The following is a 27,924-nucleotide window of genomic DNA, read 5'->3' on the forward strand; positions in this document are numbered from 1 at the left end:
ATGTAGAGATTGTATCATGTCCAAAATTCTGTATGAATCTCAGGGGTCAATTGCATGCTATGCATAATAATGCTAAATACTTTATAATACAAGACAAAGCAAGTGGGGCTTTCATTTTCACTGTGAGAGCACTGTTTTCTACAGAGACCATTGTTTTTAAGAACTTTTTGTAAGCGAAGGATTCTGCAAAGGTAAGAGTGAAGTTACTTTCAGTAAGGAGAAAAGCAAAACACGAAAAGTAAAGAAAATCTATTGTTCAATTTGTTATCGGAGATACCCGTAAACTGTTGTGCTCTTCCCAGTCAACAAGGGATGACATGGGACTAACCTGCAAAAAGAAAATACCATTTGAAACAATTGTCTTTATATTGAAACACATGAAGCCTCAAAATGTGCATAGCATCCTTTATGTGCAGTTAATGGCCCTCCTTTGAAAGGAAAAAAAATGTTCTGGAAAATTACCTTCTGTAAAGTAGCAACTCTAATCTTACTAATTTACACATGACCCAGAGGGCAGCACATTCCACACCAGGATAATTAATTCAAGAATAAGGCTTAGAATGAAATGCCTTTGCACAAATGCTTAATTAACACATTGAGTTAAGTAAAATGCTGGTTAGTCCCTGGTGATTTTAGCAGGAAAAAATCTACAGTTTATTCTCCAACTGTTTCCCTGCAGAGCAACTGATGAAAAGAGTCACAGGACAGAAGAAATGTGTATCATACAGGTTGCCTAGGTAACTTAAGTCATTTTAAAACAATTTTAACTTTTTGAACAGAAAACGCAACCACAGGTACGAAAACTGAAGATGGGCTTTATGCAAGAACTGATTACACAGGTAGCCATTTCTAACCTCTTTGAGAAATTTAGTTTTTTTTTTAAATAAGGATAAAAATATTAGGAGTTTAGTTCTTTGAAGTTCCAACAACTCGTGTTTTTTCATTCTGGAGGCCATTATAGAATCTCACTTGTAATATTCTCCTGACTCAATATTACACAGTTCCAGATTGTTAGTCACAGTATTCAAACACAGTCTTTTGTGGTATGGTCTGTAAATGAAACAGAAAATTTTTCTGTTTTAGGAATTTTTAAAAACTTCTTGCTAATTGTTTTTCTTGGTCAGAGTGATTACAGCACAACATTGCTAGAGAAGAAGAAATATCAATGGGTCTTCTGCTTCCAATAGCTCTTTAGTGATTGTTTTTGAAAATGTGAAGACAAGATCATTGGTGAAGAAGGCTGCCTAGTTCACCAACTAGATTTACATTAACATAGCTAATTGGATGAGACATGTGGAGATGGGTTAAATTATCAGCACTTTCAGGACAACAGCAGAAGAATCAGCTGGCCAAGAACATCAAAGTTGGATTGATTTTGTAATCTCAATTTATAAATTAGATTTTGTTCTACTGCTATTTCTCTCTGAAGTTCCTTCACTGGAATTCATTATTCTCGTGCTACGAGCAATCTAATCTTGATGTCATAATTTATAAGATGACATTCATATAGAACCCAACTCCACTGACACTTAGACTCTTTCCTGAAGTCATTAAATATTTTTCAATATTTTTTATTTCCCTCCATTTTGCATTTTATATTACAGAAAAAAATGCCAATAAATTAGAAAAACCTGCCCGGGGACTATTTATCCCATGTCCCAATCACTTGGATAATCTTTGTTTACATGGAAAATGTGAATACTTGATTAATAAACAGGAACCATCTTGCAGGTAAATGTTTAGACAAGACAGAAACAAATCAATTTTTTTAATTTCTATGTAAACATTACTTATTTCAATATTGTATCAATGCATTTGCTGAATAATTACTCTCATTTTGCAGCTGTGAAACAGGTTTTAAAGGACCACGCTGTGAACAAAAAGAGTTTAATGTTTTGTACGTAGTTCCTGGAGCTGGAAAACTTCAGTATGTCTTAATAGCATCCATCATTGGAGCTGTGCAGGTGGCCATCATTTTGATTGTTGTTCTTTGCATAACAAGGTAACCTTACTCATTAATAATTGGTCAAGGTATTTGATTAAGGTAGTCGGTATTCTGATTTCCACTGCATCGTCCTGTGCTAATTGTTAATCATGTTAATCTTAAAAAGCATTGTCTCATTTCTGGCACCTGGGAGGTCAGCATCAAGCTTTCATTTGCAAGAGGAACAAGTGCTCTGCAACGTTATTGATCTGAGAGACTGGGCAGATCTTGCGTGATCTTTACGACAATGAGCAGCATTATGACAACATTAAGAAGTCAAGATTGGCAATACTGGGAAAAGCAAGGTTCTGAGGGAGTTACATGGAGGATGGGCAGTGTCAAAATTGGTAGCCTGTTCACCATATGTAAATATATTAAGAGTCAATTAAATTTGTTAAATCGACCCCAATAGTACACTGCCTTTGCCATAATATAGTCGGGTCAGAATGGTCAGCTGTTTGTTTTGAAGTTTTTAAAAGGATGGAAGAGTGGATATTGTATTTGGTGATGCCCTTTGTCTATCAGGGGTCTCTTAGTATAACCTCATCCCAAACCGCCTCGGGCAATTTGAATAAGAATAAAATAGAATGCACCAACTGGCATCACCCCAAGGTCAGATATAACACTGTCTAGTTGATCTCGATCAGTCTACCTCGCTAACATTTGCATGTGTATGAAAATTGGTGACTTGTTATACCGATAAAAAAATCAAGCAATAGACTGGCACACAGTAAAATCTTGATCAGTTGAATCATATTGTACACAGTCAGACTATTGCAAAAGGCACTGAAAAACATAGAGAGTCAGTGCTGAAAAAGCTTATAATCTTTCTCTGCTTATGGTGCTGTTCTAGGTGAGTCTCTGACTGTCTAGCATCAGTGCAGTCAGAAACATTTTCCATGTTTTTGTGCTACAGTGTGAAATTCTAGAGCATCAACATAGCGTTTGGAGCTTCAGTTGAGGTGCCAACCTGGTGGAGCTAAACACAGGGCTAACTTCTTGGACCAAACAGGGCTGTTTGCCTTTTGAGCAACAACAAATTTACAATCAATGAATGATGACTTCACCTAACTCTGATCTATTGTGTGCAAGTCAATTAAGTCCCATCTGACATAATGCACCGGATGCTGCCCTGCTGTATGATGAAAAAGGTGATGTTCCTCCTACTCTGTCCTCATTTTCCTCATCAGAAGACTGCCAGTGCTCTTCAGCACCTATCACATCTCCCTTGCCTCCTCTGGTTGTGCAGGTCATAGCATGCAATGGTTAGCACACCTTTTGACTGGAGTGAACTTCAAGGTCCCCATCAGACCAATCCAAGCATCAGAACCTCAACTTCAGAAGACCTACTGTCTGCTCTATGAAGAGTGGAGAATGGACTGCATTGTATCTATGCTTAGCCTCAGTTGGGGAACTGCATATTAGAGTCTTTAGCCATGATTGCACGATTATAGCCCTCATCTCCCAGCAGCTATCCTCAGATGACATTTTGCCCTTGAAATGAAGCTGGAATCCAAGTTAATCTTGGATATAGGAAATTATGACAGCTTCCACAATACCTGGTGCAGACCTCTAAAAAAGTGTGGTACCGATGATCACAGATGATTTTTACATTGACTGAATAGAACTCTTTCATGATGAGTTCAGCAGTGTTATCATATGGTGCACACTGTGACATGCACGATCTGTAGTGCCCTGCATCTGGGGAAAGCCAGCTAGTTGGCAAAGTTTACTGCATTGGCTACAGCAGTTTCTTTGTGATTGGGAAAAGAGATGAAGTGCTGTGATCTGGCACAAATTATATCAGTAACAGCTTTGATAACATTTCAGTTGAGAAATCACACACAGGTTCTCAGCTGATCCTTGGCAGTAACCATTCGCATAAAAATGTAGCACAGCTGTCACCTTGATGGCCATTCACCCCTTCGGATCACAACTCCTGTTCCTGCAGTTGACATACTTTGGATACCTGGGACATCTTCATTCAATGGTGGCGCCATCATTTGGATGAAATGGCATCTAGAACGATGGAATCTGGGCCTCCTGTGCCTCCTCTGCATCCTGAAGGATCCTCTGCTGTGACTCATTCATGTGGCACTGTTCAGCAGCTCTGGTTGCTGGTCCTGGGCTTTCTGACACATTTGTTCCTCCACAATTTCTTTGCACTTTAGTTGTGCAGTGCCCATTTGGTTTGATTTGATTTGATTGTTGTCACATGTACTGAGTTACAACAAAAAGTATTGTTTTGCATGCTATCCAGCCAAATCATTACAGTATGTAAGTACTTCAGGGTAATAGAACAGAATACAGATTAAAGTGTTACAGCTACAGAGAAGGTGCAGAGAAAGATCAACTTTACTATACGAGAGGTCCATTCAAAAGTCTGATAACAGCAGGGAAGCTGTTCTTGTATCTGTTGGTACAGGTTTTCAAACTTCTATTGTCTTGTGCCCAATTGAAGAGGGTGGAAGAGGGTATAACCAGGATGGGAGGGGTCTTTGATAATGTTGGCTGCTTTCCTGAGGCAGTGGGAAGTGTAGGTAGAATCAATGGATGAAAGGCTGGTTTGCATGATGGACTGGGCCGTGGTCACAACTCTCTGAAATTTCTTACGGTCTTAGCAGAACAGTTGCCATACCAAGCTGTAATGCATCCAGATAGGATGCTTTCTATGGTGCATGTATAAAAATTACTAAGTGTCATCGTAGTCATGTAGAATTTCCTTAGCCTTCAGAGGAAGTAGAAACGCTGACCTCTAGGTGCCATATAGTGTCAACGTGGATAGACCAGGACACATTGTTGCTGATCTTCACTTTTAGGAACTTGAAGCTGTCAACCATGTCCACCTCAGCATCATTGACACAGCCAATCCTCCACACCATTTCCTGAATTAATGACCAGATCCTTTGTTTCGCTGGAGAGATTGTTGTCTTTACACTGTGCTATTAAGCTCCCTGTCTCGTCATTGTTTGAGATCCAACCGACTACGATGGTGTCATCAGCAATCTTGTAAACGGAATTGGAGCAGAATTTGGCCACACACATTAATGAGTGTATAAGAGTATAGTAAAAGGCTGAGTATGCAGCCTGGAGAGGAATCAGTGTCGAGGATCAGTGTGGAGATGTTGTTGTCACCTATCCTTACTCATTGCAGTTTGTGGGTCAGGAAGTCGAGGGGGGGTAGAATCAGAGTCCTAGGTTTTGGAGTTGGGAGATGAGCTTTGTTGGAACTATGGTGTTGAAGGCGGAGCTAAAGTCAGTAAGTAAGAGACTGCTGTAGGTGTACTTGTGATCCAAATGTTCCAGGGATAAACGTAAGGCCAGGCAGATGACATCTGCCATGGATCTGTTGTGTCATTTCACTGAACATTTGTTCAAAACAAGCATAGAATGCATTGAGTTTAATGGGAGGGATGCACTGTTGCCAGCAATTCTACTCAACTTCGCTTTGTAGCCCATTTAATTGTGTAAGCTTTGCCACAATCGACAGATGTTTCTGTGATTAGTCTCAGACTCTATTTTTGTCCAATATGTCTCTTGGCATGCCCGATGGCTTTGCGAAGGCCATACCTAGAATTTCTCTATAGATCAGGATCACCCAACTTGAACACCTCACACCTGGACTTCAATAGGTACACCCATGCTTTCCAATTGGAGAACACTCAGATTAACTGCTTTGGCATGCAGTCCTCTACACACTCACTGATGAAGTCTGTGACAGTAGTGGCATTTTCATTTAGGTTGGCTACCGAGTTCTTGAATATGGACCAGTCCACCGACACCAAATGGTCATATGGGAGCTCATCTGTTGCCTCAGACCAGCACTATGACTTTCTGTACCGGATCCTCAAGCTTTAATTTCTGCTAGTAAACCAGAAAAAGGAGCATAGCCTTATGGTCTGATTTTTCACAATGGGGCAGGGGCTGGAGTGGTAAGCATCTTTGATGGTAGTGTAGCAATGGTCAGGAGTGTTTGGGTCTCTGGTGGGACAGGAGGAGATGTGTTGATGGTATTTTGGTAGCACATTCTTAAGGTTGGCCTGGTTGAAATCACCTGCTACGATGTACAAGGTCTTAGTGTATTCCACCTCAAGGTTATTTGTAGCAGTGTATATTTCATCACTCTTCACTTCCACATGGGGTGTGATGTGAACTGCTGTCAGGATAGCAGAGGTGAACTCCTGCAGCAGTTGGTAGGAATGGCACTTACCGTTTGGTATTCTAGGTCCGAGGATCAGTAACTTGCTAGGGTTGTCACATCCAAGCACTAAGAGGTGTTGATTAGGAGGCAGACCCCTCTGCCCCTTGCCTGGCCCAAAAATGCCATGTGGTCCAACCGGTGGATTGTGAAGCCCTCAGGGCGTAAGGCACAATTAGGTGAAGTAGAAGCGAGCCATGTATCTGTAAAATAGATCACACAACAGTCTCTCAATTCTCTTTGATAGGTGAGTCTAGCTTTAAGTTCATCCAGCTTTCTTTCAATAATTTGTGCATTTGCCAGGAGTAAGCTGTACAGGGGGATGATTTGAAACCACGTTGTTTCAGTCTCGCCTGCGGGCCAGCCCGCCTCCCACATTTCTCAACATGTAGCAACAATAACATCTGCTGTATCTGGATCCATTAGGGAAGGTTCCACTAAACATATTTGGGAAATATCAGAATCCAAAGAGCTCCTTATAATGTCAACAGTCACATTTACACATAAATGAGTGTCTGCATATTGACATATAACATTTTAAACCTTATTTTGATGTATGTAACCTAAACCATATCAAGCAAATACAAGAAGAGACTTTAAGTGTGACAGGATTACTGAAACATTGTTCCCTCCACCTTATGTTACTCAAGAAAATTATATTATTGTTAAGTACTTAAGAGAAAAGTAATTTCATTCCCTTTTACCTATGAGACCTGGAATTTCTTTGTGAATTGTGGCCCTCATGTGACATTTTAAAGATCACCTGTGATTACTTCTGCTTCAGAGATGAGTGAGATCAATTTGTAATGACCAATGATGCAGTCAGGATTGTTTGTAACAAGAACTGCATCCAACATAGTTGACACTGCATGCAGTTCACATGCAGAATTTTGTGATTATAGACATCTTTAACCCGTTTGTGCAAGTGACTGATTACCACAACTGCCCTTTGAAGGGCCTCATATCATTCACAATTGGGGCCTACTCCTGACAGAAAAGAACACTTACTCCACCTACATGGAGTGTGGTCATAACCATTTTTAATTTCCATTATATATCTGCAATTCAGATCAGGATGGAAAGCAACAAAAGAAGCAGTTCAGAATGAGTTGCAGGCTCAGCCCATCAATTTTGCAATGTTTTCCCCCCAAACCTCCAGTTACTTTCTGCCTTGTATTCTCTGTCAATGCCATCAGAATTAAGTACCACAATGTTCCCACCCAACTCTATTTCTTAATTTAGGTTTTCATCTTGCTGCTTTCCCCTGAGCCCCAAGCTTACTATCCAATCATCATGTTACATTTTCCTCCCCATCAAAATCAGCATGACAGTGACTATCAATGATCACCCTTCCCCAGTAACCCCTGCCCTTCAATGGTCTATTATTTCAGATCCTTACTGTCCCCTCCACATCCAAATATGCTACCTCCAGTCTCCATAAGTGACCAACTCCCCAACTTGTCTATTACAATGATGGCCATTTAGTGAACCCTGATAATAAACCCCTGCTTGATTTTCAGTGAACGACCCCCGAAACTGACCATGCCCACTGCCCTGAACCTGAAAGGACATCCCTGACTGATAAGTCTCTGCACCCCTGGATGTTTACTGTGCAGTTTCCCATCTGACTTAACACTAATCCCTGGGATAATTGCATTAGACTTGTAGACTTACAGTGGTGCACTCCCTGGGCTGTAATGACACAGAACTCCTGACCCCAAACAGCCCAAGCATCTGACAGACCATGTCAAAATCCCCAGAGTGAGATCAGAGGATGCCCTTGACTGACAGTAGTAGGTCCTCCTGACTAATGAGTTCCCCTTTACTGAGGACAACTGCCTCATAAGATGTAGAAACAGAAGTAAACCATTCACTCTATTGAGACATTATCATGCTAATCTGGGACTAAATCATAATACACCAGCTTTTCACAGTACTTTGGAGCTTAGGAACATTTTACATTGCAGTGATTCTGCCAGGTCACTGTGTGCAGGGACATACAGCCAGCTCACCCACCTGCACAGGATGCATATGGCTGTTAGCTTGCTCTCTTAACACTCACTCACTTTGCATTTACTTGGACATTCATATTATATCTGACTTGCCTTGCCTTTTTGCACATTGTAGTAGCAATGAGAACTTACAGCCCCATATCATTTCTTGCTTGACTTGCTTACTAGAGAATACAGAAAGACAGGCAACATGATTGCTAGCACCAAATAATCAAGGGGTACACCTATAGCATATGATCAGGGGTTTGAGTGGCATACTTCAACCAAATTGCCTTGACTGGAAGTCAAAGAGAGGGGTCACACCTTTGAAAAGTGAAGGGCTCTACAGTCATGCAGGGTTTGCTGCAGCACAGTTAACAGCATCATCTGATCTCAGTCCAGGGGGTTAGTAATGATCAATCAGGAACTTAGTGTTACAACTAGTCTCCAGGCGAGGTTTCCCAATCTGTTACAGTTCTAGACAACTCTTTCAACTCCTGGAAGGATGAACTCGCTCCCCTTTTTATTCATGTGCCCCCTCAGTTGGGCACAAGGTTAATTTAAAAAAGGATCCCTTCCCTTCCCTTCTTGATTCCTTTTCTGCCAGACCAAAGGAATTTGGGTTTTAAAGGAACTATCAACATCCTGGAAATTACCATTGACCAGAAACTCAACTAGACACTCCATATAAATACATTGCCTACAGGTCGAGATCAGAGACTGGGAATACTGTAGCAAATAACTCCAATCCTGACCCTGCAAAGCCTGTTCACCATTTTCAAGGCATAATTTGAGAGTGTGATGGAATATTTCTCACTTTCCTAAAGGTTTGCAGCTCCAACAACACTCAACAAACTTGACACTATCCAGGATAAAGCAGCCCATCTGACTGACACCACATCCCCAAGCATCTACTCCTTTCACCACTGACAGTCAGTAGCAACAGTGTGTTCCATCTACAAAATGCACTGCAGAAATTTGCCAAAGATCTTTAAATAGTACCTTCCAACCCCACAACCACTTCCATCTGGAAGGACAAAGGAAGCATGGGAACACAGCTCCCTGCAAATCCCACTCCAAGCCACTCATCATCCTGGCTTGGAAATATACTTATTCATTTTGTGGGATGTGGGCATCGCTGGCTGGCTGGCCAGCCAGCATTTATTGCCCATTCCTAGTCACCCTTGAGAAGGTGGTGGTGAGCTGCCTCCTTCAACCACTGTAGTGCACATGTTCTGGGTTGACCCACAGTGCCATTAGAGAGGGAATTGCAGATCCTTCATTGTCGCTGGGTCAAAAATCCTGGAATTCCCTCCCCAGGCATTGTGGACCTACCTACATTACATGGATTGCAGCAGTTCATGAAGGCAGTTTGCAACCATTTTCTCAAGGGCAACAAAGAACAGGCAATAAATGCTGGCCAGCCAGCCAGCAATGCTGACATCCCAGGAGAGAATAAGAATAATTAACCAGATTTTCTTTAGTTAACAAAGAAGTGCATTTGCTAGTTACTAACAAGAAGAATTAATAATGCAAACATAGATTAAAAATACAAAGTGAACTCCATTGGATAGTTTAAAAATGAGCGGAGGCAAAGCCCTAATACGAGGTAAATAAAAACCGAAAGAACTGCCGATACTGTAAATCAGGAACAAAAATGGAAGTTGCTGGAAAAGCTCAGCAGGTCTGGCAGAAGAAAAAATCAAAGTTCTGAGGAAGGGTCACCGGACCCAAAACATTAACTCTGATTTCTTTTCTTCTCAGATGCTGCCAGACCTGCTGAGCTTTTCCAGCAACTTCCGTTTTTGTCCCTCATACAAATTGCGCAGTATTACCTTTGGCCTCCACGATCACTTCATTAAAGTGCTAAGACTTGGCTGCACAGATGAGTATATGGGTTAAACAATCGGATATCCAGGATGCTTCTTGAAGATGAGTACTACCTCAATGTAACTTCTGTCTTCCTTCAGACGAATGAAGAGACTGCTTAACTCTGTCTTGGTAGTCATATAAGCAAGTCCTACTACTGAAATAACACCTGATCAGATATATGACAGGTGAAAGCACATGTATATTTACAGAAGTGAAAGTGGATTTACAATGATGTGTCACTTGTGCTACCTATATTTCCTCAGCGCTTTTTTTCATTACCCTCCCACTATATCCAGGTGAAATCCTGGATTCTGCAGTTCAAGTGGAGGGAGTCTGCTGTGTCATCATCGAGCTTGATGATCGGCTATGATGATAATGAATGGCAGAGTAGACTCAAGGGATTAAATGACCTACTTCTGCTCTATCTTCTATGTATTTTTTCCATTGATCCTATTGACCTGGAAGATTTGGGCAAACAAATCCAGAGGCTTTTGTGGCCAGAAGTCCCAAAGAAGTGGAGAGGATTCTGCCCAATTGTAGGCTCAACCTCCTCAGCTGCATCATCTACGGGGTTGGGGATCATAGGCAGGGATAGCTGGTCAGGCCTGGCCCCTCTGGGGTATCCTGAGAGGAAACCTCTGGGCAGTCCATGCGTGGTTCCTCCCCATTCTGGGTGCTTAATGGCACCACCTTGCCGAAGGGGCATCTGTAGTGAGGTGAAGTTCACTCGTCAAGTTCTCGCCTTGCTGCTGATGCTGAACGCTAATAACTAAAGTAATGGATTGCAGATCTGCTTGTATCTCAAGCAGCCATTGAGCACTCTGCGCAACCTAGCTTTCCATGGTGGCTGAAAACCTGTGCATAGAGACAGCAAGGTAGACATGTGGCAAAGCCAGCAAGGTAAAAATTGCATTGGTGAACTCGTCTAATCTTTCAATCCAGTCTATTAAATGTCTCCAACAAACATGCTTGCTGTTTCTGTGACTGTACATTGGCAAAATATCATTAATGGCACACGATGGGTCACCTTCTGCCTGGAACTGAGTAGGTGCCTGGTCTCTAGCAGTCTTTGGAATACCTCACCCAACTGTGGAGATACGCCAATGATGTGTTCACCAAATTGGTTCACAAATGACACTGGTTCTTTGGTTTTGTTTGACAGTCTACAGGACAAAGGATGGCCCTCCTCTCCACCAGCCAGTCCATCGGTACCTCCAGGACCCTTTCTTTGAAGCAAAATGTAAACTTCCCAGCTGCATCAGGCACTTCCAACACTGCTAGTGCACGAGAAGAGCACCATAGAGACTAAATGCATGATAAGATGCACTGCAACAACTCGCTAAGGCTCCATTAGCACTGCCTTCTGAATATTGTTGTTCATTCATTGTTTTTGAACCTGAATTTTCCCTTGAAAAGCACTGGGTGTATCTAACACAGCAGTTCAAGAAAAGCCACTCACCACCACATTCTCAAGGGCAATTGAAATGGTCAATAAAAGTTGGCTTGCTGACAATGACCACGTTGTGTGAACGATGAAAGAAAATGGCAGATTTGATGCAAACATAGACTACTGATCTGCAGATATATAGTTTCTGATTATTCACAGTCCAGTGACAAAAATTTGGGACTTCTTGCAAATTTATTCTTATTAAAATGCCCAAACTATTGTAGAAGTGAGAACTTACTTAATGAAGCTTAAAATTTTAGAACTACAGTGTATTTGCATAGCAACAGAAACTGGTTCTGATGCACACTCAGAAGCATGTGATGGAACCTGTTTTTCCTGTTTTCTACTTAATGGCCATTTTGACATTCATGAAAGAAAAGTCATTATGTATCTTGGCTGTACACATTTTAGCTAACATAACATACATAGATGTTTCTGAAGAAGGGTCTAGACCCGAAACGTCAGCTTTCCTGCTCCTCTGATGCTGCTTGGCCTGCTGTGTTCATCCAGCTCTACACCTTATTGTGTCATACATAGAGGCTGATTTTTTAAACAGATGACCAAATCCTATCTCTAGAACCCACCTCAGCTCTGGAATATGACACGATCCTGAGGACACATTGCCTGTGACCTTTCTACTGTCTAAGTGAGAACAATTTCCTTCCCCTGAACTGCACCCCCTGCCGACAAAAAAAGGCTGCTATCCCAAACAGACAGCTAGGACCTCAGTAGTATTACTGCTAGCAATGGCACCGAGACAGCAACTCCTTGGAGATGGTACAACAATGGCAAGATGCCCTTGAAAAGATTAATTCACTTCAGAAATGTTACGTCCAGACAAGCAGGATATGGCAATTCAAGTTGTGGGGAATGGGAATCTGGTGCACCAGCAACACTGTTGATATGCAGATGGTCATTGATACTAAAGGGTCCCACCATGGACCATGGAGTGTCCATCAATGAGGAACCTTGCCCTGGAGCTTGGTGGGTGGGCACATTGCCAGACAAGTCTCTCTCTTGTGGCAGCAGGCACAACCAGCATAGATGAAATGGCTTTGGGTGCAGGAAGTGGCCCTTAATTGGCCATACAAGTGTTTAATTAGCTAGGTTGCCTGCTGCTGGTGATGTGGCAACCGGAAGATGTCAGGATCCCATCCTATACCATCTATGAAATATTGCCAGCATTTCATGAATGGGCTGGAAAAACACAGCACAGTGAGTAAAACTAATAAGCCAAAATTTGTTTTCCTTTTCATCATTATGCAGTGATTGGTGTTTGCAATACTTGTATTTGTGCATTGTGACAAGTTTTTTGTTTGATGTGTTGATCAGATTGCCAGCACTGAGTATTGAGGTTCTTATATGAAGGATCAGCAGTAGGGGAAGGCCCCAGAGGATATTTATTTCCTCAGAAAGGTATAAAGGCGTACTACACTATAGCCCTTGTTCTTTTTTATCTAGGTTCCAATTATTGAGATTACTAATTTAGTTTAACAGGTGTTATTTCCTACTCTGTCTATTTAAAAGGCAACCATTGATGAAAATGGAAAATATATAGCAGTGAATTTTGATATGTGACTTTTCAAATATATATAAAAACATTCAAACTATTTTCATAATACACAGTGGATTCTTGGCTATTTATTCTTATGTTGCAGAAATGTATAAACTGCTTTGAAGTAAAAGATAATCTTCCTATTCTGTGAATTAGTAATATTATTCTCATCTGCAGAAAATGTCCCCGGGGCAACAGAATTCAAAGACAGAAGCAAAATGCAACACATTACAGTTCCGACAACACAACAAGAGCATCAACAAGATTAATTTAAAAAAAGCATGATTGTACAGCTGCAAAAATAATTACACAGAGTTTGGACTATTATCATACAAGATGGAACAACACATGTTGCCTTGCATTTGTGGTATACTACACCAATGAATACATATACTACAGTTATATTTGATTATGTCTGAATATATTTCAAATAGTATATAGTGTCTTGATGTGTTTTTCTGTAATAAAAATAAATGGTTAACGATTTATATCACAATATTGATTTAATTTGCACATGAAGAACTATAAAGCTGGACTAATGGAAAATAAATACTTCTGTGATGTTTCTGAATTTTTTAAAAGATGAAATGTGCTTTGAATTTTTTTTAAGAAGCAAGTAATTTGTATGCTCAGTCAGATATTACCTATGTTAAGTAGAGAAAATAAGATTCTATACTGTTAATTAAAAAATTAATTTTGGGAAGCTATGAGTTAACCAGGGGTTCTACCATAATTTTTTTTACTCACTTGTTACCAAGGCCAGTGAGCTTAAGAAGATCCATACATTTATAAAGAACATTGCTATTTATCTGAATTCAATAGTATTGTATACATGACAGTGTAACACATCGTGACAAAAAGGATCAGTCAACAAGGCTCTCTCAATTTAAACAGATAAACTACAATAAGTGTAATTAGTGAAGTATCCTATTTTATATTGTGTGTGCTTTTGCACTAGCCTAATTCAAAATGCACCTTTTACATAAACACAAGAACGTACATTTTAAAAGCAACTTTTACCAATTGCTTACAGGTCACCCTTAGTCAAAAACAATGATTAAATGTGTTGCATTGACCAAAGTGGTAGTAACTAGAGAATCACACATGTACTTTTTGATAATGACAAAGAATAGTTAGGGCATTGTTTTGCTCTGTTATGGATCCTCATTTGAAATATACATTTCCAGTGCTAACGTTTCATAATAATATGAAAAAATAAAAATATTACTTCAGACATAGGCAGTTTTGAATGGTTTTCTTAGTCTCGTCACCGTTACTGTGTATCCATTAACAATTACATGCCCAGATCCCAGAGTTGTCTAAGCAATTGTGTAGAACTAAAAGTTGGAAGATTAGACAAATTGCTGAGCAAATTCAGCCAACTAGATTACCTTTGATCAAGCACAATGCAAGCAGAGTTTAAACACAAAAACATACTCGAGTGTATGCTGAATAATTCCTATATATTACACACGGGGTCAAGTGTTGATCAAGATTTCCTCTTTTCTGTTGTAAAGGGAACAAGCATTCTTTTTCCTATGTAAGAGTCATGTATGAAGAGAGCAAGACAAAAATACATCATAGCCCATCTACTTTCTTACTTAAATGTGTGCGTACCTTTTAAATCTTATGTATGTTATATGCAGATACATAAATATTTAGGTATTTTAGGTTACCCATGAAATTATGATCCAGATTTTGCTGTAGAAATAATGGTGAGGCAATGGCATTCACAACATTAAAATAAATCAGAAAGCAACCTTCAGTAGAACAGAATCTCACCAAGGGACTGAACAATGAATTATATGAAGTTCCTGTACTTGTGTCACTGATGTACACTAATTTCTCTAAGCAAACGCTTAGGGCTTTCCATTCAAATATATAATTTTTTAACGATGTGATAAATCCTAATTTTGGTCAAACAATCACTCTGGCCCTGAAAATTAATTTTTAACAAGTAAGGACTCTTATTCCATAATATTTTAATCATTGTTGTTTCTAATTTCCTTTTCAATAATTACTTTTTCTTCTCGTGCCGGCTTTCTTTATCTCTCTTTGTTTTGTTTTATGTATCTGATATTCTGTATTTCATCCAGAGTTGAGCTTCTGATCACACTTTCACAATAGCTGCAACCACCTATTTCCACCTCTGTACTTTCGTATTTTTCTTGACCAACTACTACTGAAATCATTATTCACTTATTTGTTGCCTCTCGACTATACCAACCTACTTCTGGCTGATCTCTCATAATCTACTCCCCCCACCCCCCGACTTTCCATGTTAACTTGAGGTCACCCAAGGCTCTGTTGCTGTGTTTTAACTTAGGCCAAGTCCTCTTCTATCACTATTGTGCTTGCTAACATATTTTCACTCCCAAGTCAAGCAAATGCTTTGAAAGAAAATCAAATTTCTTTTTTTTTTAAAAAAGCTCTCCCCCATATTTCTGTATCTATCTCAAGCCACACAACGTTCTGAAATATTTATGGCTGGAATAGTGTAGACAGTTATTGACCCCTTTGGAAAGATATACTGGCATTAGAGGCCAAAGAAGGTTCACCAGGTGAACATTGGGTACAGAGGAATTTCCTTTATGAGAAGAGGTTGAAATTGTACATAATGGAATTTAGAAGAATGACAGACTTTTTTGAAACATACAAGATTCTTAGGGTATTTGATGGGGTAAATGCGGAGAGGAAGAGTCTAGGACCAGAGGTCATAATGGTGTAAAGGGTTGCCCATTAGAGATGAGGATTGTCTTTTCTCTTGAAGGGTAAAGAATCTGGAACAATTTACTGCAGAGGGCTTGAGAGGCTGGGTTGTTATGTACATTCAAGGCTGATATAAATAGATATCTAATCATCATTAAAGGAATCAAGGACTGTAGGAATTCAATAGAAGAGTGGAGTTAAGGATTGTCAGGTCAGCCAAGATCTCACTGAATGATGGAGTGGACTCAATGAGCTGAACAGCCTATTTCTGGTCCTATGTCTTATGACCACCTCTAATTTTGATGACGACCATCCTGATTTTAAAAATCCCTCTAGTTTTGGTGGCTGTGCCTTTAGCTGCGTAGGCCCAAAGCCCTGGAATTCCTTCCCCATATTTCTCTACCTCCCTTACCTCATTTAAGGCTCTGCCATAAGGTTAACTGTGGTCATCTGACAATAGGCTGGATTTTTTTGGAAGTGGCAATCTCAAATAAATTGCCCATCTGGTTTTTTGTGAAAGAGAGATCCACATTTCTAAAAGAAGTATCCGATCAAGATTCCTTCAGAAATGCAGTGCCATACTTGAATTCTGGCAGTTCTTTCACAGCACGAAACTGTCAGAGAAGGATAAACCATGCCCCTTTTCACAACATTCAGCTGCCGTATTGTGAAATTTAAAACGGACTGACAGTCACTTTGACAGCTGTTGTCAAACAGTAGGTACATAAAGGTAAGTGGTAGGGTGCCAGTGGGATAGAGTACCCAGTAAGAAGGGTGTCTGCTGGGGAGGGTGTGGGGTGCCAAAGATAGGATGACAAATTGGTAGGAGGTATAGGAACTGCTGAGTAGGGGAAAGAGGGTGGGGTGTCAGGGTAGGATGCCAGATGGGTAGGTCTAGTGGTTTTTAGGAGGTGTAGCTCGGCGTGTGTGTGAGAGTTAGCATTAGAACCCTCCAAGATCCGCTTTAAATGGAGACTTTCAGAGGGTTCCAGGCATATAGAAATTGCCCAAAGAAAAATTCAATTTCCCAGATAATTCCTTCAGTGCGCTACGACGGGAGATTCCATGAGGTCCCCATATTCAACTCCCGTCTATGCTTGTGTAACAACTGTCTGGGCCAATTGATTTCCTATGGCTCAGTAACATGTTTCATAATGGCATCTGTGACTTGCTTTGGGACATCGATTAAGTTAAAAATGCAATATAAATTGTTTTGTTTTTTCCCTTCACACTCATTTATGCCCATTTGAGGAATAGTAGGGAATGGTGGAGGGATTGGCAGGCTAGTTATCAATCAATTGAACTATGCAATGAACAATCTCCGTAGTCAACAAGTCCTGAAGAGATTCTTACACCTGGAGCTACCTATCAAGCCACAAGATCTCCTGCTATATAAAAATAAATTGTTGTTGATTTGACATTGAATGAGTTTTTTCTACTTTACACTTCCTTATTCAAGATTTGCATTGCTCCTTAAAGATTATTCAGTCTGATTGCTTGGGGAGATAGACAAGTGTTTGACCCTTTCATAAAGGCTGCTATGCAAAAATCGCCTACTAGTCACAAAATAGAGGCGTTCCAAGCTACAGTGCAAAATCCCATTGAAAGTTTGTGGGGCAAGAGAGGCTGAAATTAATGGTTGATGGTGATTGTTCTCTACTAACAGCAAAATCCAGTCCATTAGACTGGATTACCATTAGTACATTGTAGTATTACTATAGTGAATAATCCAACTTGTTCAATTTATCACAAGCAATTTAGCATTTCTAACCTTTCATTTTAAAAGGCATAACAATTATGTACATGTTCACAAGAAAAACACCTCTATTGGAGTCTTTACACAAAGTATTTTATATGATATCCAGTCAAAGTTTTTGATCAGGCAGTGTTTAGTGCTTGTGCAATTTCATCACTACACATAATGGTGCATAGCAATGGGGCATTACAAGATATGCTCGCAGTATAGATTTGCTTAATAATTAGCATCCTTTTGTTAATTAGATTTATGATTTAAAAAGTTATTTCATTGCTAAAATTAAGACCTATGCTGCAAATAAAAAAAATGAAGTTTGTGTAACTGAAATGCTTTCAAAGACCAATTACAGTTTTCATACTCCTGTAAACTTCCAGTCTCTGCATCTGTAATTGTCAGTAACCATTCTTAGTTTAAGATCTACAACTTAATAAAGCATGGGTAAACAAAACATCTTTGAGGTTTGTGGTGTTCTGCTACAATTGACATCCACATTCCCAAGGTTAGGGAAGAGAAAATTGTCTTGTATTTTTGCTCCTGTTACTTTCTTCAGCTATTGCTGGGAGGCAATTGTGCAAAGACAACATTGATGAAGACAGCATTAGGCTCAGTTGCCTCAGAAGCATGATCAAATAACCTTCCAGTTGTCACTGTCTAAGCTCTTAGATAATTAACATTATCATTTAGGAACAGTACCAGACTACAACCAACACTCATGAGCTTGTATCTGCATTAGTTATCAATTTCAGTAGAGGAACTGAGAAACAGCAATTCTATCACTATCAACTGCAGTCTAGATTTTTTAATCATGAAAATCTTTCTACACACACACACACACACACACACACACACACACTAACTCATGTTTTCCTTCCCTTGCCTATACATGTCTTTCACTTAACTTCACTGCCGTTTGCTCTATCGCTTTAATGAAACTGAAAACAAAAAAGGTGAAGTCCTTCAAGTCACAGTTCACCAACACAGGGCTTGAATACATTAAGGGCCAGAGATAGGTAGGTGCACACTCGCATATCCACACACAACGCAGAATCTTCTTACAGTACCAAGCGATCTGAAGGCAGAGTGTGAGGTGAATGGGACTCCTACTTGGAGGCAGGACGGAAGGTCCCATGTAAATCACACAGACAGCCAATTAGCTACACACAGTCAAGAAGCCCAGCTAATTGTGTGGCAGTCACCAATGCTGCTATTATCTCATAGTCATCAATGGTTCTTGAGCCATAATTAAATAGCAGCTGGAAAGGCATCTGTTCCCTGTAAACCAGCAGTACCATTCTGCTATATGACAGGTGGATTTTTAACTTGAACTGCTCCCAGCCCACCCAACCTGTCAAGTTTTACTTCCTGAAGCTGCAAGCCATCTCCCTGTACCATCCTGCTGTCACCTTTGACCTGCCTTCTATCACCCTTGATCCTGCTTTCATCGACCCTCAAACTACCCACCATCACCACAGATCAAATACCAACCTAGAGTTGCCCATCTGTCCCTAGCATCTGACTCCTGTCAATACACATCCATAATCCTTCCTATCTCCTCTTGAGCTGCTCTTGGTCACACCTCCCAGCACACCACTGGCCAGGACTCCTATCACCTGTCTATCATGCTTGATCTGCCTTTGGGAGCAATTTAACTTCCTTGTGTCATCCAGTTCCCTCTCTTTTCATTCCACAACCCAACTTCTCTCTCTTGGACAGCCAGGTCCAAACTACCTAGACACTGCTACCAGCACTCAATGCAACTAACAGTTCAACTTCTTTTCTCCAATCCGGTGAAGTTCTCTACACAAGTAAAAGAGCTCCTTTCTCTCCAAATCCACCAGGAAAACTATTATCTTGCCTAATGCAGGCCAATTATCCAGTCATTAATCTGAAGGCACATGATTCTCATTTGCTACTGACTTAATCATAAAGAATATAACTTTAAATCGGTCAACACTGTGTTTTGATGAATTAAAAATAGGTCCCTGCTGCTTTCTTCAGAGATAGTAAGAACTGCAGATGCTGAAGAATGTGAGATAACAAGGTGTAGTGCTGGATGAACACAGCAGGCCAAGCAGCAGAGGAGCAGGAAGGCTGACGTTTTGGGCCTAAAGGGTCTAAGCCCGAAACGTCAGCTTTCCTGCTCCTCTGTTGCTGCTTGGCCTGCTGTGTTCATCCAGCTCTACACCTTGTTATCCCTGCTGCTTGCTATTGGGAATCATTATCAGTCTTTGATCTGCCAGCAAATCAATTCTCAACTTCCATCCTGGTGTAACGAAGTTAATTCACCTCCTGCATAATTGTTTATACCTGCCTCATTTTCCTTTCCTGGGTGCTTTAATAATTTCCACGCACAATCATGGCAGACACATATGCACACATGTTTAGGGACAGCGAGATAAACATTCAAAAGACACAGTCAAGGACAGACAGACAAACACTAAAACCTAATCAGGAAGGGATAAGTATAACTAGGAGCAGGAACAACCACACCCACAGGCAATAAGTGACAGCCTGCAGAGGCAGACACGCAAAAATACAATCAAGGGCAAGTAGGCACGACATTAGGACAGACAGGCAGCAAAACACACAAACTGACGATCAATGACAAGCAGGCACTATACACAATGACAAAGAACAGATATATACACTCATATATGATTGGCACAGGCAGAACACTAAACACACCACCCATGACAAAGGCTGACATACATAGCCACACTACTGAGACACTTGGGGCAGGCACGCAGATGGATTTAACTAAACACAGTGACTATGTAAATGAGATTGAGTGAAAGCTTTCTCAGCCACTGTTGGTTAGAGCTAATCTATCTTAATACCTCAGCATTGATAAAAAGTCAAAACTTGTCAAATCACCTTAAAAGGCCTGCATCACTGTTAAAAAGCTGTGTTCCTCAAAAATATGTATAGCTCAAAAAAATGTCAAGAACAATTGGTCAAGCATAGGTGGTAACTGCAGTGTTGAGTTTTAAGTGATTAATTAGCCAAGCAGATGAACTGGTAAAGAGAATCCTGTTTACCTCTAATTGCCTACTTTCCCATAATCACACACACTGAAACTAGTTGTGCAAACACAGGCAAATACATCCTTGTATATATGTCGGAGCTTGGGTCACGTATTGCATTACTGATATAATGAAGTTACTTGCCAGTTCTGTTCCTATAACTTTGAATTTCATTGTGATTTTTTTTAAAAAACAGAAATAATAATCAGTTGCCAATTGTTGTAGTGAATACCAGTTGAAAGTGGCTGTTAACAAAACTTCCCACCCCCAACTCATGCCAGCAAAGCCAAGAACTCCAAGTTCAGGCCAAGAGTCATAGAGCTGAATGATTGTCCGTGTATTCCTGGGCAGAATATTCGCAATCATCGGACTGGTGAGACAACAGCAAGAAATGTGCCAAAATAAGGTGAGAATGAAAATAAATACTATTTTCAACGTTAAGAAAAATGAAAACCTCACGAGTAAGCAGTGTGTCTACGCATTGACGATCTTATTATTAGCCAATCTCACCCCATGTATGCAGTTCAAGATTCTCTCCCGCACTAGTGAGAAACTAGATGACGTTAATCTTCAACTTGATTAGATGCAGCTCACCGCTTCCTTCTCCAAATCCAACTCACCACCATCTCGTTGCATACTTCATGAACAGTGACCGCCTGCACCCTTTAGCAGAAGGCTACTCTCTGACCTACTGAACGTTTTCAATCAATGCAACACTGACTTGTGGAATCAAGTCCTCTGTAAAAATCCATCGAGCAGCCACTGTGGAGAGATAATCAATTACTGCTTCCAAGACCTTTGAGAATGACATGACGTTAGTAACCTCACCATTTTTAAGCAAGGAAAAGAAATTGACTTTTTCCTCTCTCCATAGATGCTGCCTGAGTTGAATAATTCCAGCATATTTTCGTTTTTATTTGTCCTGAGTTCTAGCATAAGCTGGTGGGTGGGTGTGTGTTTCATGTGGAATATATAGCACAGATGGGAACGAGGAAACTTCTCTAAACAACTATGTGGAAGGATACGTGTTGCCGGAACTAAAGTCGTAGGTTGTTGCTGTGGTGTGCAAATATATTTACAATAAAAATACGTGGGAAATCAATGATTGCTGAACATGACTCTCAAGATTCGCGTCTGAGTATACATTGTTGCAGTGTACGGGGTGTTGAAAATTAAAGATACTTTAGTAAACTATCCTGAGCACTTTACATCACAAGTTAAATATCCCTAGCCCCTCCTTCACATTCCATGGATTCAACTGCAAGAACTTTACTGCCATCTGCAGGAAAACTTTCGCTCCTACCAAGGCTGTCTCGGTCTATCCTTCCCCAAGCCTGGGCTGGGAAGTCCTCGGCAGTTTTGAAAGAAACAGAGACACATGGACTCCAAAGATTTATTTTAAGTTTGCATTTAAATTAGATGGGTGCATGGAAGCAACGTTTGTTTTCTTTTTTTGAAAGACGTGTTTTAAAATAACCAGCTGCTGTTGCATTGCAATTGGCTTATTTTAAAGTTTGTTTGTGCAGTGTGTATAAAGGTCAGTGATGCGTACACCGCCTGAGTGTCCTATGAGGAGCGGCCAATGCACGGCTACATTTGCACAACTTAGAACATGGGAGCAAACGTCTAGGAAAACCGCACCCGTCACATCATTCCCTCCCCGCCCCCTTCAGCCAATTGCAACAGTGGGCCGGAGGCCAGGCTCGCTTTGATTTGCTTTAACAGGATCCGGACGTTTTGCAAAATGTTATGGCATTTATGGAAAAAATTAATTTCCAGGGGAGCTCAAACCCCGCCTGTAACAAGGCACAGTTTTACTGGGCGGACACGTATAGCACTGGACCTTGGGAGTTTTCCGTAACTGGGTCGCTGCAGGCAAGCGGTGGTGGGAAGTTACAATAAACAGCCCCAGGAGAAGGAGGAGGCAGCCGGGTTCAAAGAAAAAGAGAGAGGGAGGGGTGTGAGCTTCAGTCTTTGCAGCTTGCAACTCTCTCAAACTGAGAGCTGCAGCGCCGAGATCGAGGGAGGGGATCGAGTTGGTGGGGAGATGGGAGAAGACGGAGTGCAAACGGAGAAAAGCAGCGGGCAGGCCGTGCAGGGAACCCCGGAGGCTAGCCCGAGTGTAGAATCCAGCTCTTCCCCCAGCCCGGCTCCGGCAGGAGGCTCGCTGCTGGATGGCTCGCAGGTCAACGCGATCACGGTGCTGGCTCTGCTCGACAAGCTGGTGAACATGCTGGACACGGTGCAGGACAACCAGAGGAAGATGGAGCATCGTCAGATCGGGGTGGAGAGCTCGGTCAGGGGCATCCAGAGCGACATCACCAAACTTTCCAAGAGTCACAGCACGACCAGCAACACCGTCAACAAGCTGCTGGACAAGTCGAGGAAAGTCAGCAGCAATGTGCAGGAGATGCGGGAGCGCCTGGACAAGCAGGCGGTGCAGGTCAAGAAGTTAGAGAGCAACCAGGCGCAGCTCCTGAAGAAGAATAACTTCAGAGTGCTGATCTTCCAGGTAAGTACGGCCGGCCACTGGGCACCCTGCCCATCCAAGCAGAGCGGGGTGGGTCACAAAACCTCTGGGTAAAGTGACCAATATCTGTCCACAGCAACCTATGTTACTACTTATTGGCAAATTCAGAAGAGTATTCTGCACTTGGGAGTGGAATTAGCAATAGCACACGTCCAGCCTTTTTAGACTCGATGTCTGGACTGGACACAAGCACTCTCTTGAAGAAAGAATTACAAGTGATTAAATGTATGCACTACGTTGCATGTTTGGATCTCTTTCGATCAACTTGGTTAAAAAGCTGTTGGCTTTCATGGGGTCTTGTTTTGCAAGATTGACCCAAACAGTTTGTCTACGCACCTATGATATGTTTGAAATGTTGGCGATGTAATCGATACAGTCCCCGCCCTATCCACTGATTCCTGATGGTTATTCCATGTTGCTGTATGGCGGATTAATTTCTGTGTTTGGTGTATGAGCAGGTACGGGCTGGGGGTGGGGTGGGGAGGGATAGGTTTGGCAGTCTCTCTGAGCTGCGTGCAGTTCTGTCGCAGTCATTTCACGAGCCCGGGAGCAGCTCATTTTCGGGAAGGGTGGGATAGGGTTGGAATGCAAAGCGGTAAAGTTCGCAAAAGTCCCGCCTGAAACTTTACATCTCACAACAGCTTCTCAAACACATTCCAAATGTTTAGCATTAATTTGTGGGTTGCGAGGCTAATCTGTTTGAAGTCCTCATTTAAGAAAGCCTGCATTATCCATTTGAGTGAGATTGTAGGGGAATGAGTCACAACGCGGGGAATTCCTTCCAATTTAAGTAATCGTGGGCCACGTTTATTTTTACAGCAACCGCAGTATTTTGCTTCGGATTCCTTGGACTTCGAGAGATTCTCTCCAGATTTGATCTTCAAGAAAAGTCAAAGCACATATATCATAACAGTGATTAGCAGTCGAAATGCATTGAGATGCTTTTCGACCACATCTTTCCATCTTTGGGGTTTCCAACTCATTACCTGATTGATTGGTAAGACCCTCAAAGTGAGGAGGACTCTTGCCATGAGCACTGGCCCTGACAAGAACCAGCCAGCCTGGTGTTTTAAAAGTGGGGCGACTGTTGTACAGGGCAGCTGTCATTTGGCATATTGGGAAAAATTACAGGTTTGTAATCGCTTGATTGGTCATAGTCATGAAAGGTGCCTTCGTATTATCAAATCCTGGACTGGGACTCAAAGAACTGGGAAATTAACCAGGGCTTGAAGGTAAATAATTTGCTTTTAATATTTTGGGTTACCTCAACCCAAAGCACAAGTGCCCAGAAATGTATCGGATGAGAAACAGGGCAAAGATACATATAAAGACAACAGGGCTAAATCTCAAATAGAGTCAACACAGCAAATGAGAGCTAAGGCAATCTTTCAGTCTTGGCACAATTCAGAGTTTTTCTGATTCTATTTACCAACCTCCAAAGATAAAATTTTTGTAGTAGCCTTACTCACATTTTCACACATCTCCCAATCAAAGAGCTAATTTCTCTGTTTACTGTTGCATGTGTATTTTTCAGTCGGTTGTGAGGTTGTTCACTTGCCTTTTTGATGCGGAACTTCTTAACAATACATTATAGCTGAATGTTAGAAGCAAAATATTAAAAAGCTAAGTAGTAGTAGTTTTGGTCTGTAGCTAATTTTTTTTGAAAAGCTATAATTATGTTTTTAAAGTTCTATAGTGTGAGCAACTGTTGATTTATGCTTGATGAATAATTGCAGGAGGAAACAGAGATTCCAGCCAAAGTTTTTGCTGAGAAGCCAAAAGAAGATGTGGCAGAAGAAGCAGAAGGACGTGTGGATGAGAACAAACCAGTGGAAGGTAGCCTTCCTTCACTGGAACTATCCTCAGATGAAGACATCCATGAAGATGAAGATAATGGTGGTGAAAGATCCGAGAAGTTGGAAAAGTCCAGGGCTGCAAAAATCAAGCGATCAAGCATGAAGAAAGTTGACAGCATCAAGAAAGCATTTTCCCGTGAAAACATTGAGAAAAGGATGAATAAGTTTGGCACAAAGATTGTGTCTCCAGAAAGACGAGAGAAGATTAAGAAGTCGCTCACCCCCAATCAACAGAAACCGCAGTCAGCTAAGTCCTCCAGTTTCAAAGTAACCCCCATGACATTTAAGGTGAAAAAGGTAAGGAATGGGGAGACTCCTCCACAGAGCCCCAGTGACACAGTCAATACCATGGAAACTGATCCAGGTTCTCCTGAAGACAGCGAGTTCCCTGAAGTGCACTTGGGCCCTAATGTTTTAGCATCTGAAGAGGTTAATGAGATGATGGAGAATGCAGAAGATGAAATGAAAGAGGCAGAACTGGCGATGGGAAGTAGTAACAATCGGGGCATTGTGATGAAGGCAGATAGCACAGAGGAGGCTGGTATTCTTCTGGAGACTCTCCCTGAAGACCAGTCAGAAGGCAAAGTAAGACACATAGGCCCAAACATAGAGTTGCACATTGAGGAACCAGACGAGCCCGCTGTTTTGCAGATAAAGCAAACTGCCTAAACCCCTGGGAAATGGATCAATAATCCTCAATTTCTACACAAAAATCATGCTTATAGTTATTATTAGCTACTGTAACTCAATGGGAAGTGACAGGTTAGGTTAGAGAGACTGAAGCATGTTGTGTGAGGGAAAAATGAAAGAGAAGAGATAAATGAGTAATGGTCAAAGATATGAAAAATGGTACTGGGCTGTGTTTATTAAATTGTGTACTTGGTGAGGAAGCAGAAATGGCTTTGAAACGCTGGACAAAGTTTGTGTTACATGGTTTTTATACATAGGGCAGTGAAAGTTGTAGAACAAACACCAAGACAATGTACATCAAAATCTATCTGTTTCAAACATAAAAATGCTCTATTTTGATTCATAGCTGCCGACTATTTTGTTATATACCTGTTTTGGGAAAAAAAATAAAGAATTGTGCATAAAACTGGTTAACTCAAACTTTAACTAAAAAGGAAGTAGTATTGTATTTTTACTCCCGTTGTAAATGTAGGCAGTTCAACTACTCTGGTGTCATTTCATGGCCTGTGAAATGTGGATGAATTCCATTTTCTTTCAAACTTTACTGCTGATTTGAGTAAAGCTTTCCTGAGATATATTGCCACAATAATTATACAATCTAATTATCTCCATGTGTAATATATTACTTTGTGAACATTCTTGTTTTCCTGTTTGCTACTAAACAAAATTAAAGCTTAAAGTGTTTTATAATCATAATTAAATGTGCAAATAAAGGTGAATTAAAAGTGGTTTCTTGCTAGTTATTCCTGACTTATCTGAAACGACACAATGGTTGATTACCATAAATTAACTTGATATTAATTCGTCATTGCTCATTTTAAAAAGTGTAGAATACATATCTTCCTACATTTATGCCTAATTCCTGTAGGTGGCTGTGTTAGTCAGATTAACTGACAGTTGTTTCTGGTGTTGGTAATGATGAGTTTGATGGTGTCAAACAGAAGAATACTTTAGCATACATCCCAGTGACAGTTTGGGCACCAAAGCACATCTTCAAGAGGTCGATCATGTAATGTACTGTTTACTTGCCGGAATTTGTGTTGACATATCATGACTGTTCAAAACAAGATACTATTTTCAGCCAGGATTATGCATTAATCACAACTGGATTTCTTTTACCTGTCAATGAAAGCTGGAACAAAATCAGAAATTGCTGGAAAGGCTCAGCAGATCTGTCAGCATCTGTGGAGAGAAATCAGAGTTAACATTTTGGGTCATGTGACCCTCACAGCCTCTTCTCCACTGATGCTGCTCGACCTCCTGAGCTCTTCCAACAATTTCTGTTTTTTGTTTCTGACTTACAGCATCTGCAGTTCTTTCGGTTTTAATAAAAGCTGGAATTTGGAATAGGGATGCATAGCTTTACCTTTGTGTTCCTTTCTTGTAGACACCATTTGTGATCATGTTTTGGGTAAGGAAATGTACTCTACCTTTTTCTATTGGACAATAACTTGTATTTATTTACAGAAATATCTTGAGGTTTTCACAGAGGTGAAAGGAATGGGATACCAATAAATGACTTCTTAAAGGGGTTACTGAAAGCCCAGGACGACATTGTAGATGTTGGAGAGGAAGGCATTCTAAGGCTGTGTGGGTTTGACTGATTGAGCAACAAGGAGAGCTGAATGTATGGTTACACAAAAAGTACGAAGTTGACTGAGAGCACTGGCTTTGTATGGGAGTAAATAAATCAAAGGATCTCTCATTTAAAGTTGGCAGGGGTCGGGTAACCTGAAGTTAACATGGATAGATAGCAAGACTTTATGTTGGGTGGGAGGAATGATAATCGGAGGAAATAACATTATGACATAAAGCTAATGTAAGTGTGGCCGATCAATCCAGATTATGGTCTAATTTAGAGCACTGTGTGCCACAAACCACTTTTAATAAATAACTGCTACCATAAAGGATATCATACAAGATGATTTATTGTTACATCGTTGCAGTTTAAAGGATCGATTACTGTGTACCGAAAAATGCAAAGTTCTCGAAGCCTTGTATGGAGTCAGACAGCCATCTGCTGACTGAACTACACTCTGCACCGTTACTATCCCAAGACTCCATAAGGCAATGCAATACTTAGAAGCTCCATGCAAGACAGATAAAAAATTTTATAGAGTATAATGTTCTATTTCTAAAACAGAAAATCACCCAGTGCAACCTGATATTCTTCAATCCTGTAATACTGCCGAGGCTCTAATCCCAGGAATTCTCTCCCCAAACCTTTCTGTCCCTCTACTATACTCCTTTAAAGCACTCCTATTCCTCTTTTCAATGAAATCTTTAGCCATCTTCCCTCATAGCTAAGCCACA

The 27,924-nt window shown here is 40.8% G+C and overlaps 2 protein-coding genes across 3 annotated transcripts in view; both read left to right on the forward strand.

Moving 5' to 3' along the window:
• Positions 1 to 14,281, forward strand: part of LOC109919874 (tomoregulin-2-like) — an 85,307-nt gene extending 71,026 nt beyond the window's left edge. Inside the window, exons 7-10 of one of the 2 annotated variants that reach the window (XM_048598822.1) lie at positions 780 to 839; positions 1,605 to 1,731; positions 1,844 to 2,002; positions 13,225 to 14,281. In XM_048598822.1, coding sequence (XP_048454779.1) covers positions 780 to 839; positions 1,605 to 1,731; positions 1,844 to 2,002; positions 13,225 to 13,321 — 443 coding nt within the window. In that variant the 3' untranslated portion in view covers positions 13,322 to 14,281. The remainder of the gene's footprint in view (positions 1 to 779; positions 840 to 1,604; positions 1,732 to 1,843; positions 2,003 to 13,224) is intronic. The other variant, XM_048598823.1, reaches the window with a different exon arrangement.
• A 7,953-nt stretch (positions 14,282 to 22,234) lies between these two features.
• Positions 22,235 to 26,339, forward strand: cavin2 (caveolae associated protein 2). Its single transcript, XM_020519893.2, has 2 exons — positions 22,235 to 23,047; positions 24,802 to 26,339. The coding sequence occupies exons 1-2, from the start codon at positions 22,583 to 22,585 to the stop codon at positions 25,588 to 25,590; spliced, it is 1,254 nt and encodes a 417-aa protein (XP_020375482.1). The 5' UTR covers positions 22,235 to 22,582; the 3' UTR covers positions 25,591 to 26,339.
• The last annotated feature ends 1,585 nt before the right edge of the window (positions 26,340 to 27,924 follow it).

This window comes from Rhincodon typus, chromosome 7 (assembly GCF_021869965.1).
Source record: "Rhincodon typus isolate 14 chromosome 7, sRhiTyp1.1, whole genome shotgun sequence".
Classification (NCBI taxonomy): domain Eukaryota; kingdom Metazoa; phylum Chordata; class Chondrichthyes; order Orectolobiformes; family Rhincodontidae; genus Rhincodon; species Rhincodon typus.

Excerpts from the sequence above, each read along its gene's own strand:
- cavin2 (XM_020519893.2), top strand. The coding sequence starts at position 22,583 with ATGGGAGAAGACGGAGTGCAAACGGAGAAAAGCAGCGGGCAGGCCGTG. Across the intron at positions 23,048-24,801 it reads TCAGAGTGCTGATCTTCCAG|GAGGAAACAGAGATTCCAGC; the intron begins GTAAGTACGGCC and ends GAATAATTGCAG.